The sequence below is a fragment of the Bubalus kerabau genome, chromosome 19 (assembly GCF_029407905.1).
Source record: "Bubalus kerabau isolate K-KA32 ecotype Philippines breed swamp buffalo chromosome 19, PCC_UOA_SB_1v2, whole genome shotgun sequence".
Lineage (NCBI taxonomy): Eukaryota > Metazoa > Chordata > Mammalia > Artiodactyla > Bovidae > Bubalus > Bubalus kerabau.
Window position 1 is genome coordinate 59,931,241 of NC_073642.1, and position 14,012 is coordinate 59,945,252.

Here is a 14,012-nt window from a genome sequence, read left to right on the forward strand (position 1 = left end):
CTGACACAAGGGGGCGAAGGTGCTCACTTTATTTAGGCTCACTTGCTCAGCTGTGTTGTGGGGAGGGAGGAACACTGCAAACATCACTGGCGTGTGTCAGGAGTGCTCGCAGTGTGTGGAGCACACTCTGTTTGCCCCAGCTCACAGTGGCATGTGCTTCCCGGGTCTACACTGCTCAGGCTCCAGGTTGCTTTGCAGGGGCACTGTCCAAAGCAGGCCTGCATTCCGTGCACTTTCCAGGTCTAAGCTGCTCAGGTTCAGTTTCTCGTGTACTCCACAAGGGCACAGATTCAGCTGGGTGTGTGTTTTGTGCCCTTCCCAGATCCGAGCAGCTCAGGTGACCAGGTGCTTGGTGAGTACACTGTCCCAGGTGGGCCGTGCATGTTAATCAACTCCCTGGTCCCAGCTTCTCTGTTTCCACCCCCTCACCTCCACCCCAGAAAGCACCGGCTCAGGTGTGCTGTGTGTCTCCTCTGGGGAGCTGATCTCAGGCTGTGACCCTCCTGGCGGATGTCAACCGTCCAGGATCCCAGGAAGACATGGTTAGCAACTGAGGGCCTGCTCACATTTGGTGGAGGGTGCCATCTCTGGGGCCGAGATTGCCCCTTGCCTTCCAACTCTGGCTGTGGCTCGCCTGCCTCTCTGCCTCCGGTGGTGGGGGAGGGGCCTGTATGCAGGCGGCTAGCTTTCCTTTGGTGTTCCCTCAATCCTTTGTTCTGTGAGAGGGCCAGGTTGCACATTAGGTTAGAGCCTTTTGCTGGAAAGTTCTCTCTCTCTCTCTCTTTTTTCTCTCTGGCTATCCTACAATTTGGGTTGCTGTCTCATGTAAGTTCCCTCAGGTTGTCTTCAGGACATTCAGGCCAGGTCCTTATCCTAAGCATGCAGCCCTTGCCTCCCTGTCAAGCAGCCACTTGCTGGTGGCAGAGGTGAGCATCTGGGCTACTTCTATGCTGGCAGTTGTGGTTAGGTGCATATTCTGTGGTGTTTTGTTTTTTTTTTTTCCTCCCAGTTATGTTGCCCTCTGAGATTCCAAAACTCTTCACAGATCTGACGATGAGAGGGTTTCCTGCTGTGTGGAAACCTCTCCTTCACAATTCCCTCCCCAGGATGGGTCTCTGTTGTCCCTAACTCTTTTGCCTCGTTGTCTTTTATAAATTGTGCTACCTCCTTTGGAAGAGAATGGGCTGCCTTTCTGGGTGCCTGGTGTCCTCTGCCAGCATTCAGAAGTTGTTTTGTGGAAGTCATTCAGCATTCAAATGATCTTTGGATGAATTTGTAGGGGAGAAAGTGGTCTCCCTGTCCTATTCCTCCACCATCTTGGGACCGCCCTCGAAAGTACACCTTTTTTCCCCCACCAAGATAGAATATTATCTTCCCCCTGCCTTACATCTAGGGTTTGTTTTTCAGCCTAATAAGATAAAACTATCAAAAATTTTTGTTGTTAAGTCTCTAAGTAATGTCCAACTCTTTGTGACCCCATGGACTGCAGATTGCCAGGCTTCCCTGTCCTTCACCATCTCCCCAAGTTTGCTGAAACTCATGTCCATCGAGTTGGTGATGCCATCCAACCATCTCATCCTCTGCCTCTTACTTCTCTCCTCCTGTTCTCAATCTTTCCAAGCATCAGGGTCTTTTCCAGTGAGTTGGCTCTTTGCATCAGGTGGCCAAAGTATTTGGAACTTCAACTTCAGCATTGTTCCTTCCAATGAATATTCAGGCTTGATTTCCTTTAGGATTGATTGTTTAGATCTCCTTGCAGTCCAAGGAACTCTCAAGAGTCTTCTCTAGCACCACAATTCAAAAGTATCCATTCTTCAGCATTCAGCTTCTTTATGGTCCAACTCTTACATCTTTATATGATTACTGGAAAACCATAGTGTTGAGTATACACACCTTTGTGAACAAAGTGATGTCTCTGTTTTTAATATGCTGTCTAGGTTTGTCAAAGCTTTCCTTCCAAAGAACAAATATCTTTTAATTTCATGGATGTAGTCACTGTTCACAGTGATTTGGAGCCCAAGAAAATAATTTGCCTTTGTTTCCATTATTTCTCCTTCTATTTGCCATGAAGTGATGAGACTGGATGCTACGATCTTATTTTTTTTGCATACTGAGTTTGAAGCCAGCTTCCCCTCTTGACTCCCATTAAATGGAAGGTGGATGTGGCAATGAGCCCTCTGGGACCTGGCAAAAAACATGAAGAATACAAGCAGACTTGATCCCTGACAAATTGGAATCACCATTTCAACCCACCACTGCTTAAATCAGGACAAGAGGAAAATAAACTGTAGTCTTGCTTTAGCCACTATTTTCTTTGGGGTTCTCTGCAACTTCAAAATATACAGTCAATTCTGGAAATCACTGGAGACTCAAAGGACACAGATCATGAATTCAGGACAGATGAGGCCAAACTCTTCTTTACCATCTCAGTGTCTTACTGTCAATGAACATCTGTGAGATTCAGTAAGCATGCAGCACTATTAAAAAGAAACAAAATTCTGTCCTACCGGAGCTTACACCCGAGTTATTTGATTAACTCTTCATACCATGCCTCCCCCACCTCTTTCCAGAAAGCGACGTGTTCTTATCTGCATTTTAGAGATAGAGAGATCAAAGTCCATGAATTTTCAATAAATATTGTGGGATCACACAGCTGGTAAGCAGTGCTATCTGGATTGATGCTTACCTCATTTCAAAGCCACACCCTCACCTCTAAGCCATCACTGTGCTGCTTCCTTCACAGTCATGTCCAACTCTTTGCAACCTCTTTGGACCTTAGCCTGCTGTGCTCCTTTATTCATGAGATTTTTCAGGCAAGAATGCTGGAGCCGGTTGCCATTTCCTGCTCCAGGGATCCTTCCCAACCCAGGGGTTGAACCCGGGTGTCCTGTATTACTGGCAGAATCTGTTCCTGCTGAGCCATCGGGGAAACCCAACATCATTGTCAGTTGGTTGCAAACTATGCTTGGTAGAACCCCAGTGGTCCCCAGAAGTCTGGCAGGGATTGTCATGGCTGGAGGGATGTGACTATGATGGATGAAGGGACAGGTTTTTCCCATGAGCACAGAAAATACCTGAAATTATCTCATTGAGACAGCTAAGGAGACCTCAAGGTCAAGAAAGGAGGACAATCAGCTCTTAGGGTGAACCAATAATGAAGGACAACAGGGTGATGTCCAAGTCACAGCAGGTCCCCCAAACAGAAGGTGCTGGAGATCAGAGGCCCCAGACACTGGTATTCCTGACACTCTTCGGGGACCTCGGACTCACAGCACTTCTGTGGGAGTGGGGGAGGAGTGCTTCAACTTACAAATCAAGCTGTAAACAAATAGTGTATTGCACACTCACACACACACTTCAAAGAAAAGTGACTAATAAACACAACAAAATGTTAACTTGTATTTCTTGGGCACTAGCGTTCTGGGAAATACTTTACAAGCCCTTCTCTACATTTTCAGGGTTTCTCCATGATCCTTAAAGAGGATATCAGACCAGGAATAAAACACTAATAAAACAGAGTCAATAACTCTTTAAAAAGAACAATAATTTGGAGTAGTTTTCAGTGATTCATTTGATGTTTTCTGAGTTGTCACATCTTCCTCAATGAGTATTTCAGAAACAGAAGAGAACTCTAACATGGGAAAGGTTTTTATGTGTGTTTATTTACTGGCTATTTTTTAAGGGGAAAAACATCTATTTTGGTAACTAGATTGTCTGCATAGACCTAATGAATCCTGTTACCAGAAATGTTCATCTGCCCATTTCCAGTCAGAGACCTTGTTCCCTCCTACATTTCGCAAGCCAGAGAAGAGGTCTTTGCAGGATAAATAGACAAACGCAGTCATGAAACACCTGCATCCAGGCAGACGGTGACTTCGGATCCATTCCCCACATCCCGCTCTCACAGGCAGGTAATCCGTGATGCTCCCACACTGGGAGCCAAAGGACCCCTCTCCCTGGGTGGCTCTGGCCTCGGTCAGGGGTCGGTAGAACCTAAGGCAGGAGGGAGGCGGGAGGATGTGTGTCCAATGCTGGGAGGGTTCTGAGTCCTCTGAAGACCAGTCCTCTCTCTGGTCTCAGTGTTCATCCTAAAAAGGGAGGGATGTGCCACTAGGGCTTCTGGGGACATTTCTGCTTTTGAGTCTTTGGGGTTGTGATTCGAGCCAGTGGTGCCCCATCCAGCTGTGCATCCAGCATCAGGTCAGAGGTCCTCCGAGGGCCCTGAGGTGCGTCTCCTTGCCTGTCACAGGATGCTGCTCTCAGGTAGCTCTGGGGACAGAATTAGTGCACCAGGTCCCTCTGAGCAGAGGGGTCTCCAGGGGCGATTTCTGCTCTTCACTATCCCTCCAGGAGCCCCAGCCAAGCTAACTCTCAGGTGCATCTGTTCAGCATTGGAGATACAGGCTTCTCAGAGGCAGAGGCAACCCTCCAACCAGAACAGATGAGAAAGCACTATTCCTCCAGGAATAACTTTTGGAAGAAAATGGTTAACATGTTTGGGAAAAAACCATTGTACCACTCCTGAGTACACTAATAGTTTAGGCAATCGATCGCCTCTCTCCCCAGGCTTGTGTGAAGGCCTTTCCCCTGGTCTCTGGAAAAGAATTAGCTCAGCTTCCCGCCCTACAGCCCTCTTCCTCTCCCCTCCAATCTCCTCCCATCTCTGCCTTTTGTCTCTCTCGCCTTCCCCCTCCCACCCCAGCAGCCCTCTCTATTCTGAGATGAGGGGCAGAGGCTGCAGGGAAACACCCCTCTTTGCTGAGGTCACAGCTTTGACCTCGGTCTCTCCTGAGGCTTCTGGGCAGTATCTCAGTCCTCTGTCTCCAGGGATCACAGTCTGGCTTGTAGAGTCCTAGAGAGGGTAGCCAGTGGAAGGGGTGACATGTCTGGAACTCCTCTTAGGAGCCCAGCACCCTCATCCTGTATGTCATCTGAGTCATTCCACATGTTGGACGGAGGTGGGAACTGAGGATCAGAGAGGTGCAGTCACTGCTCGTCACCACACAGCACTCACAAGTGGTCCAAACAAAATCCTCGACCAGGTCTCTGAGACTCTGCTCACCCTGCTTTTCCCCACTAGGAGGCCTTTCCAGGTTCTTGACAGAAACACCCTCCATGTGTCCACATGGCAGGGGCTTAGCAGAACGCTCCTCCCTCCTTGTTCTTTACACCAGCCCTCCTCAGGGCAGCCAGGCTCCAGCACGGCTCCCACTGCCTGTGGCGGCCTCTCTCCTGAACGCTCACTGTGACCAGGCATCTCGACAGGAGAGCCTCCCTGAGGTCACACCCTTGTCCTCAGAGACGGGGAGAGGCACTGTGTCCTCTGATCATTGCAGGGCTCCTTCCTGGGGGGATAGAGAGGGGACATGGTGGGAAAGGAGCCCTGCTTCCTAGGCCCTCTGACAGAGTCTGTCCTGGGAGGGGTATGCCTTCTCACTGGACAGCAACTCACACCCATCACCAGCTTCCCCACCCTGGAGCCAGGCACCCCAGGCTCCTTATTCTCACTCCTCAACGGCCTGCTGTGTGGCCCTGGAAAAGGCCCTTCCCCTCTCTGCACCCAGTCTCTCCACTGGGGAACCTGTCACAGCACTTGATCAAATGGTGAGAGGGAGCCCAGAGCCTCCTCGTGTGTGTTGGGAGCCCAGGAAGGTTCCTACCCCTGGAAGGTCACAGAGCAGCAGGGCTGAGAGAACAGAGACCACGGGGGACAGTGGCAGGGGTTGAGACATCATTTGACACATGGAGACTGAAAGGAGCTTTGCTTTTCAGACATGAGGGCAGAGAGAATGTCCCGCCTCCTGGCTCTGGGGCTCTTGGTGGCTGGGATCTGCAGTGTCCACTGCCTCCAAGAGAATGTGGTGGTGAAGGACCTACACAGAAGGGTGGATGTCCGCACATTAGCCTCTAGTAACACCGACTTCGCCTTCAGCCTCTACAAGCAGTTGGCTTTGAAGAACCCCAATAAGAATGTCATCTTCTCCCCGCTGAGTGTCTCCATGGCCTTGGCCTTCCTGTCTCTGGGGGCCCGTGGCCCCACCCTGACAGAGATCCTGGAAGGTCTCAAGTTCAACCTCACGGAGATCCAGGAGACACAGATCCACCAGGGCTTCCAGTACCTCCTGAAGGCGCTCAATCGACCCAGCAACCAGCTGCAGCTGAGCGTGGGCAATGCCATGTTTGTGCAGGATCAGCTGAAGCTGCTGGACAAGTTCATAAAAGATGCCCAGGTGCTGTACTCCTCTAAGGCCTTCTCGACCAACTTCGGGGATCCTGAACGTGCCAGGAGGCTAATAAATGACTATGTGAAGAATAAAACCCAGGGGAAAATTGAGGAGTTGTTCAAGTACCTTTCCCCAAGAACGGTGTTGGTCCTGGTGAACTACATCTTCTTTAAAGGTGGGTGCCCTGTTTGTCTCAGAAGGAAACACATGCTTAGTTTTCTGTCTTCAGAGCTATTTCTATTTCAGCTCAGCCAATTCTGTTGCTGGGCATTACAGAGGAGGACATGATCAGTGAGGACAGCTTGGGCACTAAGACCCTGTCCCCGTCGTAATCTTTGTCTATTCGGGGGTTTTCTAAATCACATCTGTCATTGCAACACACAAGGGCTGGGGAGCTGTTAACCCTTTCTGAGCCACAGTGAAGAGAAAGTCACTCAGTTGTGTCTGACTCTGTGACCCCGTGGGCTATAGACTGTCAGGCTCCTCTGTCCATGGAATTCTCTAGGTCAGAATACTGGAGTGGGTCGCCATTCCCTTCTCCAGGGGATCTTCCCAACCCAGGGATTGGATCCAGGTCTCACACATTGCAGTCAGATTCTTTACCATCTGAGCCATAGGGAGCCTTTTTATTTTCAAACTTGCCTGACTGCCTGGAGAAAGGAGCTTTCCTCTAAGGTCACTCTGGAGTGGCCGGGAACTCCAGCTTCTTTTAACACATACAAGGAAGGCCACTGCTCCGCACACTGTGGGCTGTGTCTGACCTTTGCTCCCTCTAAGGGGACTTGGTCTCAGCGGGTGGAGGTGGGGCTGGTGGCCGGCTTCATGCTGTGACAGCCTCTGAGCAGCCTGGCCAACTCAAGGAACTTCAGTTGTGCCCTGTTATAGCTATGAGGGCAGCACTGGCAAGGCCAACCCCAGAGGGAAGCCTCAGGGAAGGACAATACCCGGGACAGACTCTTTTCCAGATTCTAGCTGGTCCAGGGCCCAGTCCCATTGGTAGAAACCCAACACTGCAAACCTCATCCTGGAAACTCATAAGGGGCAGAGTGAAGGCAGGAAGATTTCACACACAGGGCCAGCGGTGCTAAAGGAACACAGAATAAAGACACAAAGAATGATCCTGAGCGTGGGGTGGTCGGGTGCCTAAGGGACACCCGCTGGGGGTACATATTCGCCCTGAACTGGGAACTGCTGGCAGAGCCCTGGGCAGCCCTCCTGGATCTGTATTTTCCTCTGTAAATGAAGCCATAGATTCCCAGTTCTCTGGAAAATTCTTAATAATCCAGGCCAGATCTGCTGTGTTTCTTCCTTAACTTTTCTGTGTTCTAATTTCCTACCACGCTGACCTGCCCCAAGACTTTCTCCTCCCCAGGGGTACCCCACCAGCCCAGCTTTCCCTCTCCTCCTGTCTCTAACCATGGGGGCACAGGCAGAGGTGGAATCAAAGCAGGAAGCAGGGGTGGGTATATCCTCCATGAAGCCCCAGGGCTCCAATCTCCCCAAGAAGCCCACCCCCCGACACTAAGGTCTCCATCTTCCTTGGGGAACACCCAAGCCTCCTCCTTTGCCCTCCGGGTCCCCGTGTGGCTCCTGCTCCAGCCGGGCTCACAGGCCATGGGGACAGGTGTCCTCCCTACAAAGCCAACGACCAACGCCTGGACACTAACATGTCCCCGTGATGGACCAGGTGGTCCCATATCTCCCCAGGCCCAGCCTCATCCCCATCTCTCCCTTGCCCTCCACATTCCTGTTGACTTCACATGTAGCACAACTAACCAGCTTTGTTTAATGCTCCCCTTCTCAATCCTGACCTGTGGGGTTCACCCCCATCCCCAAGGACATAACCACCTGCCCAGGTGTATGATCACACCTAGCAGGTCCGTCTCCAGAGGCAGTGGTGAGAGGGGCTGCTGCCATGGGAGGGTCTTCCCCACTCAAGGACCAGGGCCGAGGAGGGAGAGACTGCAGCTCTTGCACTCACAGACTCTTCACCTGTCCCCCCGCCTCCAGCCCAATGGAAGACCCGCTTTGACCCCAAACACACTGAGCAGGCAGAGTTCCACGTGAGCAAGAACAAGACGGTGAGGGTGCCCATGATGACCCTTGACCTGGAAACCCCTTACTTCCGGGACGAGGAGCTGGGCTGCACGCTGGTGGAGCTCATGTACACCAGCAACGACAGCGCCCTCTTCATCCTCCCCGATGAGGGCAAAATGCAGCACCTGGAAGCCAAGCTGATCCCAGAGACACTGACGAGGTGGCGAAACTCCCTGCAGCCCAGGTGACTCCCCAGGACCCAGAGCTGTGGGTTCAGCTGCCTTCTTGGTCCTTCCCCGTCTACCTGGACTCCTGACCCCCAACAATAGGGCCTCAGGAATGTGCAGGGCAGGGGCAGGATGGGAGAGCCCATCCCACGATGACCTTGCCCTTTGCTGCCTGCCTGGCTCAGTGCTTAAATCCTTCTATAAGTTGATGACATCTGAAAGGGCGGGAGCTGAAGGTTTGGCTCACATTAACAAGGGCTGAGTCATGAGAACTCCACATGACCCTCAATATTCACAAGCTTGTCCCCTGACTTCTCCTCTTGAAGGTAGAAGGATCGAATAGAATCAGGGGAGGGCCCAGGTGTGATGGTTTCTGAGGACCATATTGGCACTGTCTTTCCATTGTAGTCACTCATTTATTCACTCACCCAGTCAGCACTGGTTGAATAGGTTAACTGAGGACATACTATGCCTCAGGGACTGACTTAGACCCTGTGGTAGGTCAGCAAATAAAACGCTAAATTCTCTGTCCTCATGGCACTCTATAATTGTGGAAGACAGACTGGAAATAAATATAAATACTTTGTTAGGTTGAGAGGGGACAAATGGGGAGGTGGGGAGAGAAAAGCACAGTAAAAGGGAGAAGAAAATTGTATCCAGAGGTAGTTTGTGATCATAAATAGGGTGGCCCTTAGGTGATGTTGCAGTGAGAGACTGAGCCTGCTGGATGTGTTGGGAAAAAGCATTTCTGGCCAAGGGTATAACCAGGGCAAAGCCTCTGAGGCAGGAGTGAGCCTGGTGTGGTTGAGGATTATTGAGGCCAGAGCAGGAGAGCAGAGGGAGAGAGAGGGGAAGCTGGGCAAGGTCAGGGTCCCCCCCGAGGGTAGACTCAGGTCACCTGGAGACTTGCAGACTCCTTAAGCTCCCCCTGCCCTGGTGCCTGCCTGGCATGTTAGACTCCTGCAGATTGGAATGGGTAAGTAACAAAATAAGGGGATTTAGCCCGAGGGGTCTAGAAACTGAGAACAAGAGTCCTTATTCCAGGGAGAAGGGGGTGGGTTAAGAGGAATCGTTGGAAGACCATGCTGTGAGGTGGGAAAAGGCAGACATCTTTTCAAGCAGGTTTTCAAATTTATTTTCCTTGTTTCCTAGACGAATACATGAGCTCTACCTGCCAAAATTTTCCATCAAAAGCAACTATGAACTAAATGACATCCTCTCCCAGCTGGGCATTAAGAAAATATTTGGCAACGCTGACCTATCAGGAATCACAGGGAACGGGGACCTGGTAGTCTCCCAGGTGAGTCTTAAATTTGGACAATCATCCTCCTATCAGAACGCTAAACGTGGAGGCCAGACAGATGGTAGGACACCTGGAATTTGCAAAATAACTGCATTTGTTGTAACTCAGTCTCCCTCCCTGGGACTCCCCAAGCCCAGGAGAGCTGGGTTATAATCACAGTGACATCAGGTCCCACCTTCCCTGAATTATAAAGTGACACAGAAGCATGTCATTAGAAGGACCCGGAGTGGAAACAGCAGTGGACCCCATATCAGGCTCCATCTTTCACTGCCTGTAGAGGGGAATGATCCCATTTCTGCATCCCCCAACTTTTCATCTTTAAAAGGAGCGTATAGTTCTCGGGTCCTGTTTGGTGCCTAGTGGTGCAGGTAAGAGGTTATAGGTACTAACAAAGTCTGTAAAGCAACCATGATGAAAATGCACTAAGAGTAGGCGAGAAGAACACCCAGTGTCCTGGTGCTGTGATCCTAGAGGCAGAGAAGCCAGAGTGAATGGTGGGTGGGGGTGGCTGGGCAGCCCTGCAGGCTTCCCTGCACCCCATCTGCCATAGGACCTGGTAAAGGAGGCACAGAGGCTATGGGGCTTCGTGGTTCAGGGCTGGGAAGCCAATCCTAGGCAAGGGAGCTGAGGGCTCAGGGACATGTAAGCTAGGGCAGGAGAGGAGCAGAAAGCAGTGCTCACCCATCAGTTGCTTCGACATGGAGGGACTGTGGACAGTTGCCTGCAAGAAAAATGCCTTGACCTGGCCCCTCCCCCTATACTAGGGGGTCTTCAGAGACAGCACAGTCTCTGGGTTAGGAGAGTGAGTCCCTGTTCTTTTCCTATCTGATGCTGGGCACATCGCTCACAGACATTGCCTTCAGTTGGCATGTGTATGTATCACAACTATGCAAACCAGTTGACAGTTTGTTGGGAGGACAAATAAATAGAACAGATGGACAGCGGAGTGACGGGCCAGCGGCAGGTGGGTGAATGTCAGCCCCTTAGAGGCGCTAGGTGACTGCTCACCTCCGCTCACCCCGTCTCTGGTGGGTACTGCTCTGGTGTCCCCACAGGTGGTCCACGGCGCTGCGCTGGACGTGGACGAGGAGGGCACGGAAGGAGCTGCTGCCACGGGAATCAGCATGGAAAGAACGTTCTTGAGAACCATTGTGCGTGTCAACAGGCCCTTCCTGATTGCCGTAGTTCTCAAAGACACCCAGAGCATCATCTTTTTGGGGAAAGTCACCAACCCCAGTCAAGCCTAGAGCTCCGCTCTGAGCTGTGGGTACCCTCCCTAAGGAGCAGGGTGCCCAGGTCCCTGGGTGCAGCCTGACCCCTGGGCACTGAGGATCCACCCTGCCTGTCCCCACCTGCTCACCTCTGGGGAGGTGACAGTGACTCTGCCGGGAGCTCTACATGCACAGGGAATCTGTGTCTGGGTCACAGAGAGAATCTGAAATCTCTGACAGCAATAAAGCACTTTCCTCGGACTTGCCTCTTTCCTGTGTGTCTCCACCCTGCTGCTGCCTGAGCCCTGAGGCCACCCCCACCCCCGGCTTACCACATCTGCTCAGCCCACCCCAGACTCTGAGCCCCTCCCTCTGCCCCAGCCTCTCCAGCCATCCCAGGAGCAGGCTTAACACCTGTGACCAAGCCTGCTGGACCACAGGTCCAGGACTGAAAGGGGCCCTGCTGCCTGATGCCCACTTTCAGGGGCTCTGATCCAAGGTCCACGTTCACCCCTCCGTCCCCAGGGCACACAGCATGCCCTTTTCTGGCACAGTCCCTGGACCCTGTCATCCTGCAGCTGAGCTGAGCCTTCCTCCACCAGAACCTCCCCTCTGCCTTCCAGCAGCCAACCTGGGAGACTAACTGCTTCCCAGATCCCAGCTGAGCTCCTCCACCTCCTGACCAGTTCCACCTCCTCCCCTGACAGACGATCCCCATCAGGCAGAAGAGGTGTCCCAGGAGGGAAAGAGCAGCAAACACACACCTGTGATGAGAGCAACAGCCCAGCCATGCCTCCTACTGACGTATGGACGGCTGTGTGATCTCCAGGGAGGACAGCTCCAAGTGGTAATGATGGCGTCACCCACAACTGAAGGGTCGAGAGCTCTCTTTCAGGTAGCCTGCTAAGGCCTCTACCAGGAAGAACCCATTTTTAGTCCTCATGATGATCATAAGAGATACATCCTGTTATTCATCCTACTTTACAGATAAGGAAACAGAAACAGAGAGCCTCTGTAATTTCCCTCAAGTTCACACAGCTATTAATTATGGCTGGCAGAATGTTATCCCAACCTCCTCTATCAGAATACTCTGAGCTGCAGAGCCATTCTGCCCCATAAATGTTTCCACAGTGATGGTCCTCTAGGAACTTCAGATCTGACAGGCAGGATGTGTGAGGAAGCAAGGCTCTGGAAACTGAGAGCAGAGGGCCAAACTTAGTTTGGGAGGTCAGGAAAGGTTTCCTGGAGGAGGTGATTTCTGTGATGTCATCAGAGGGAGAATAAGAATGTCATGGTGTGAAGAGAGAGGAGAATGTTCTGAGCAGGAGAGAATGAGGGTGACATTTTCAGGAAGATGAAAAATATGGGCAGATCTGAAGTAGGAAATGAAAGACTTACACAGACGGTGTGGCCATGATGGAGCCACTGGACCTCAAGTGGCCTGGCAATCAGTAGGGATTCTGGAAAGATTCCATAGAGTCCTAGGTAGCTTTAAAGGAATTTAAACAGAGCGTTGATGTGAGCAGATGTGCATGGTAGAGAGATGACTCTGGCTGCTATGTAGAGAAGTGATTCAGGATCCAGGTCAGGGATACAGGCTGGGTATTGTCGACTTAAAAAATAGTCACAACCTAAAAGTTGAGAGTTATGTTTTATTTGGTGGAAATTTTTAGGACTTCAAACCTGAGAAACAGCATCTCAAGTAACCCTGAGAAAACTGTTCCCAGAAGGTAGGGAGAGGAGTCAAATTGTATAGAAGTCTGCAACAAAGGGCAGGTCGTCTGAACATCAAAAGTATTTTGGTGAATTAAAGAAAACTAGATATCCCAAGTTAAGGAATCTAGAGCTTTTCTATGTATGGGAAGATGTGGGAGTCTGGGCTCACTGCAATCACTCCTTTCTCATGCGTCTCAGCTATCTGGGGCCAGTATCCTGCATTTTTCACATTCAAAGTTCCTCAGTGCTCACTGTAGGGAGTGGCTGCAGCCTGAATGCTGTGAGAGGGAGCAGGTATTCTCCTTCCTGAGTGCCCTTAGGACTCAGGAATTCTCTTTTGGAGGCGTTGCTGATGACTGTGACATCCTTGTTTACGATACGGCAGGAAATACTCCATTTCTCAGTATTCAACAAGTTATGGCAGGAATTGGGGCCAAAACGGGTCCAGGCTTGAGAGGGAGAATGGGAAGATCGGAAGCCTGTGAAGAGAGCATTAAACGACTGTGGGTGGATGTGGGTAGAAGAAGGAAAAACAACCCACGTTCAGTTTGGCTCCTGGGTGATGACAAAGCAACCCCCGAGGAAGGACCCCCAGCAGGAGGAGCAGGTTGTGGGGGAGGGAACACCTCTGGGGTTGAACCCCAGGTGTGTGGTTCCCAGGAGGCCACCAAGGGACCTGCTCAGGGAGGTGTTCTTGAGAGAATCAGGATGGAGAGAAGCATGAGGATTCATGCCCACAGGATGGGCAGGTGAGTGGTGATGGGAGGAGGCCCCCTAAGCTGGGTACCATAGGATGTGAAGAGGAGGAACCCTGAAAGGGCGCAGCACCAAGGAGAGTGTGCATTGGAGAAAAGCTGTCACTCGAGGACCATCGGAGAGTACTCAGAGGATGAGAGGGCCCTTAGGGCTAAGGGAAGGATGAGTGGTCTGTGGGATGCAGCGATCTAAAGCCACAGGGGCAGGGCAAAGGCAGGGCCAGCCTAGTGAGAGGAGCCCTGCCTTGGCTGGAGGGGGAAAGAGATAGAGGTAGAGCGGGGCAGACGACCTTTCTAGAGTTTAGTTTTCAGCTTGTCAAGAGCTAGCCTGGAGTTGGCTTCTGTGCTTTAAAGATGCTGGGCCCATTTGTATGACCTCAGGAAAGATTCAGGAGGTGGGGTGACCAGCACCAGGGCTGCAGTGTGGCACAGTCCTAAGGGGAAGTTAATAGTGGTGACTTGTTGTTCAGTCGTTAAGTTGTGTCCAACTCTACAACCCCATGGACTGCAGCATTCCAGGCTCTTCTGTCCTCTTCTGT

The 14,012-nt window shown here is 51.4% G+C and overlaps 1 protein-coding gene across 1 annotated transcript; it reads left to right on the forward strand.

Moving 5' to 3' along the window:
* The first annotated feature begins 5,774 nt into the window (after window positions 1-5,774).
* Window positions 5,775-11,253, forward strand: LOC129634079 (serpin A3-5-like). The gene is made up of 4 exons (XM_055556048.1): window positions 5,775-6,399; window positions 8,235-8,505; window positions 9,641-9,788; window positions 10,847-11,253. Exons 1-4 carry the CDS (start codon window positions 5,775-5,777, stop codon window positions 11,036-11,038), a joined length of 1,236 nt encoding a protein of 411 aa, XP_055412023.1. The 3' UTR covers window positions 11,039-11,253.
* The last annotated feature ends 2,759 nt before the right edge of the window (window positions 11,254-14,012 follow it).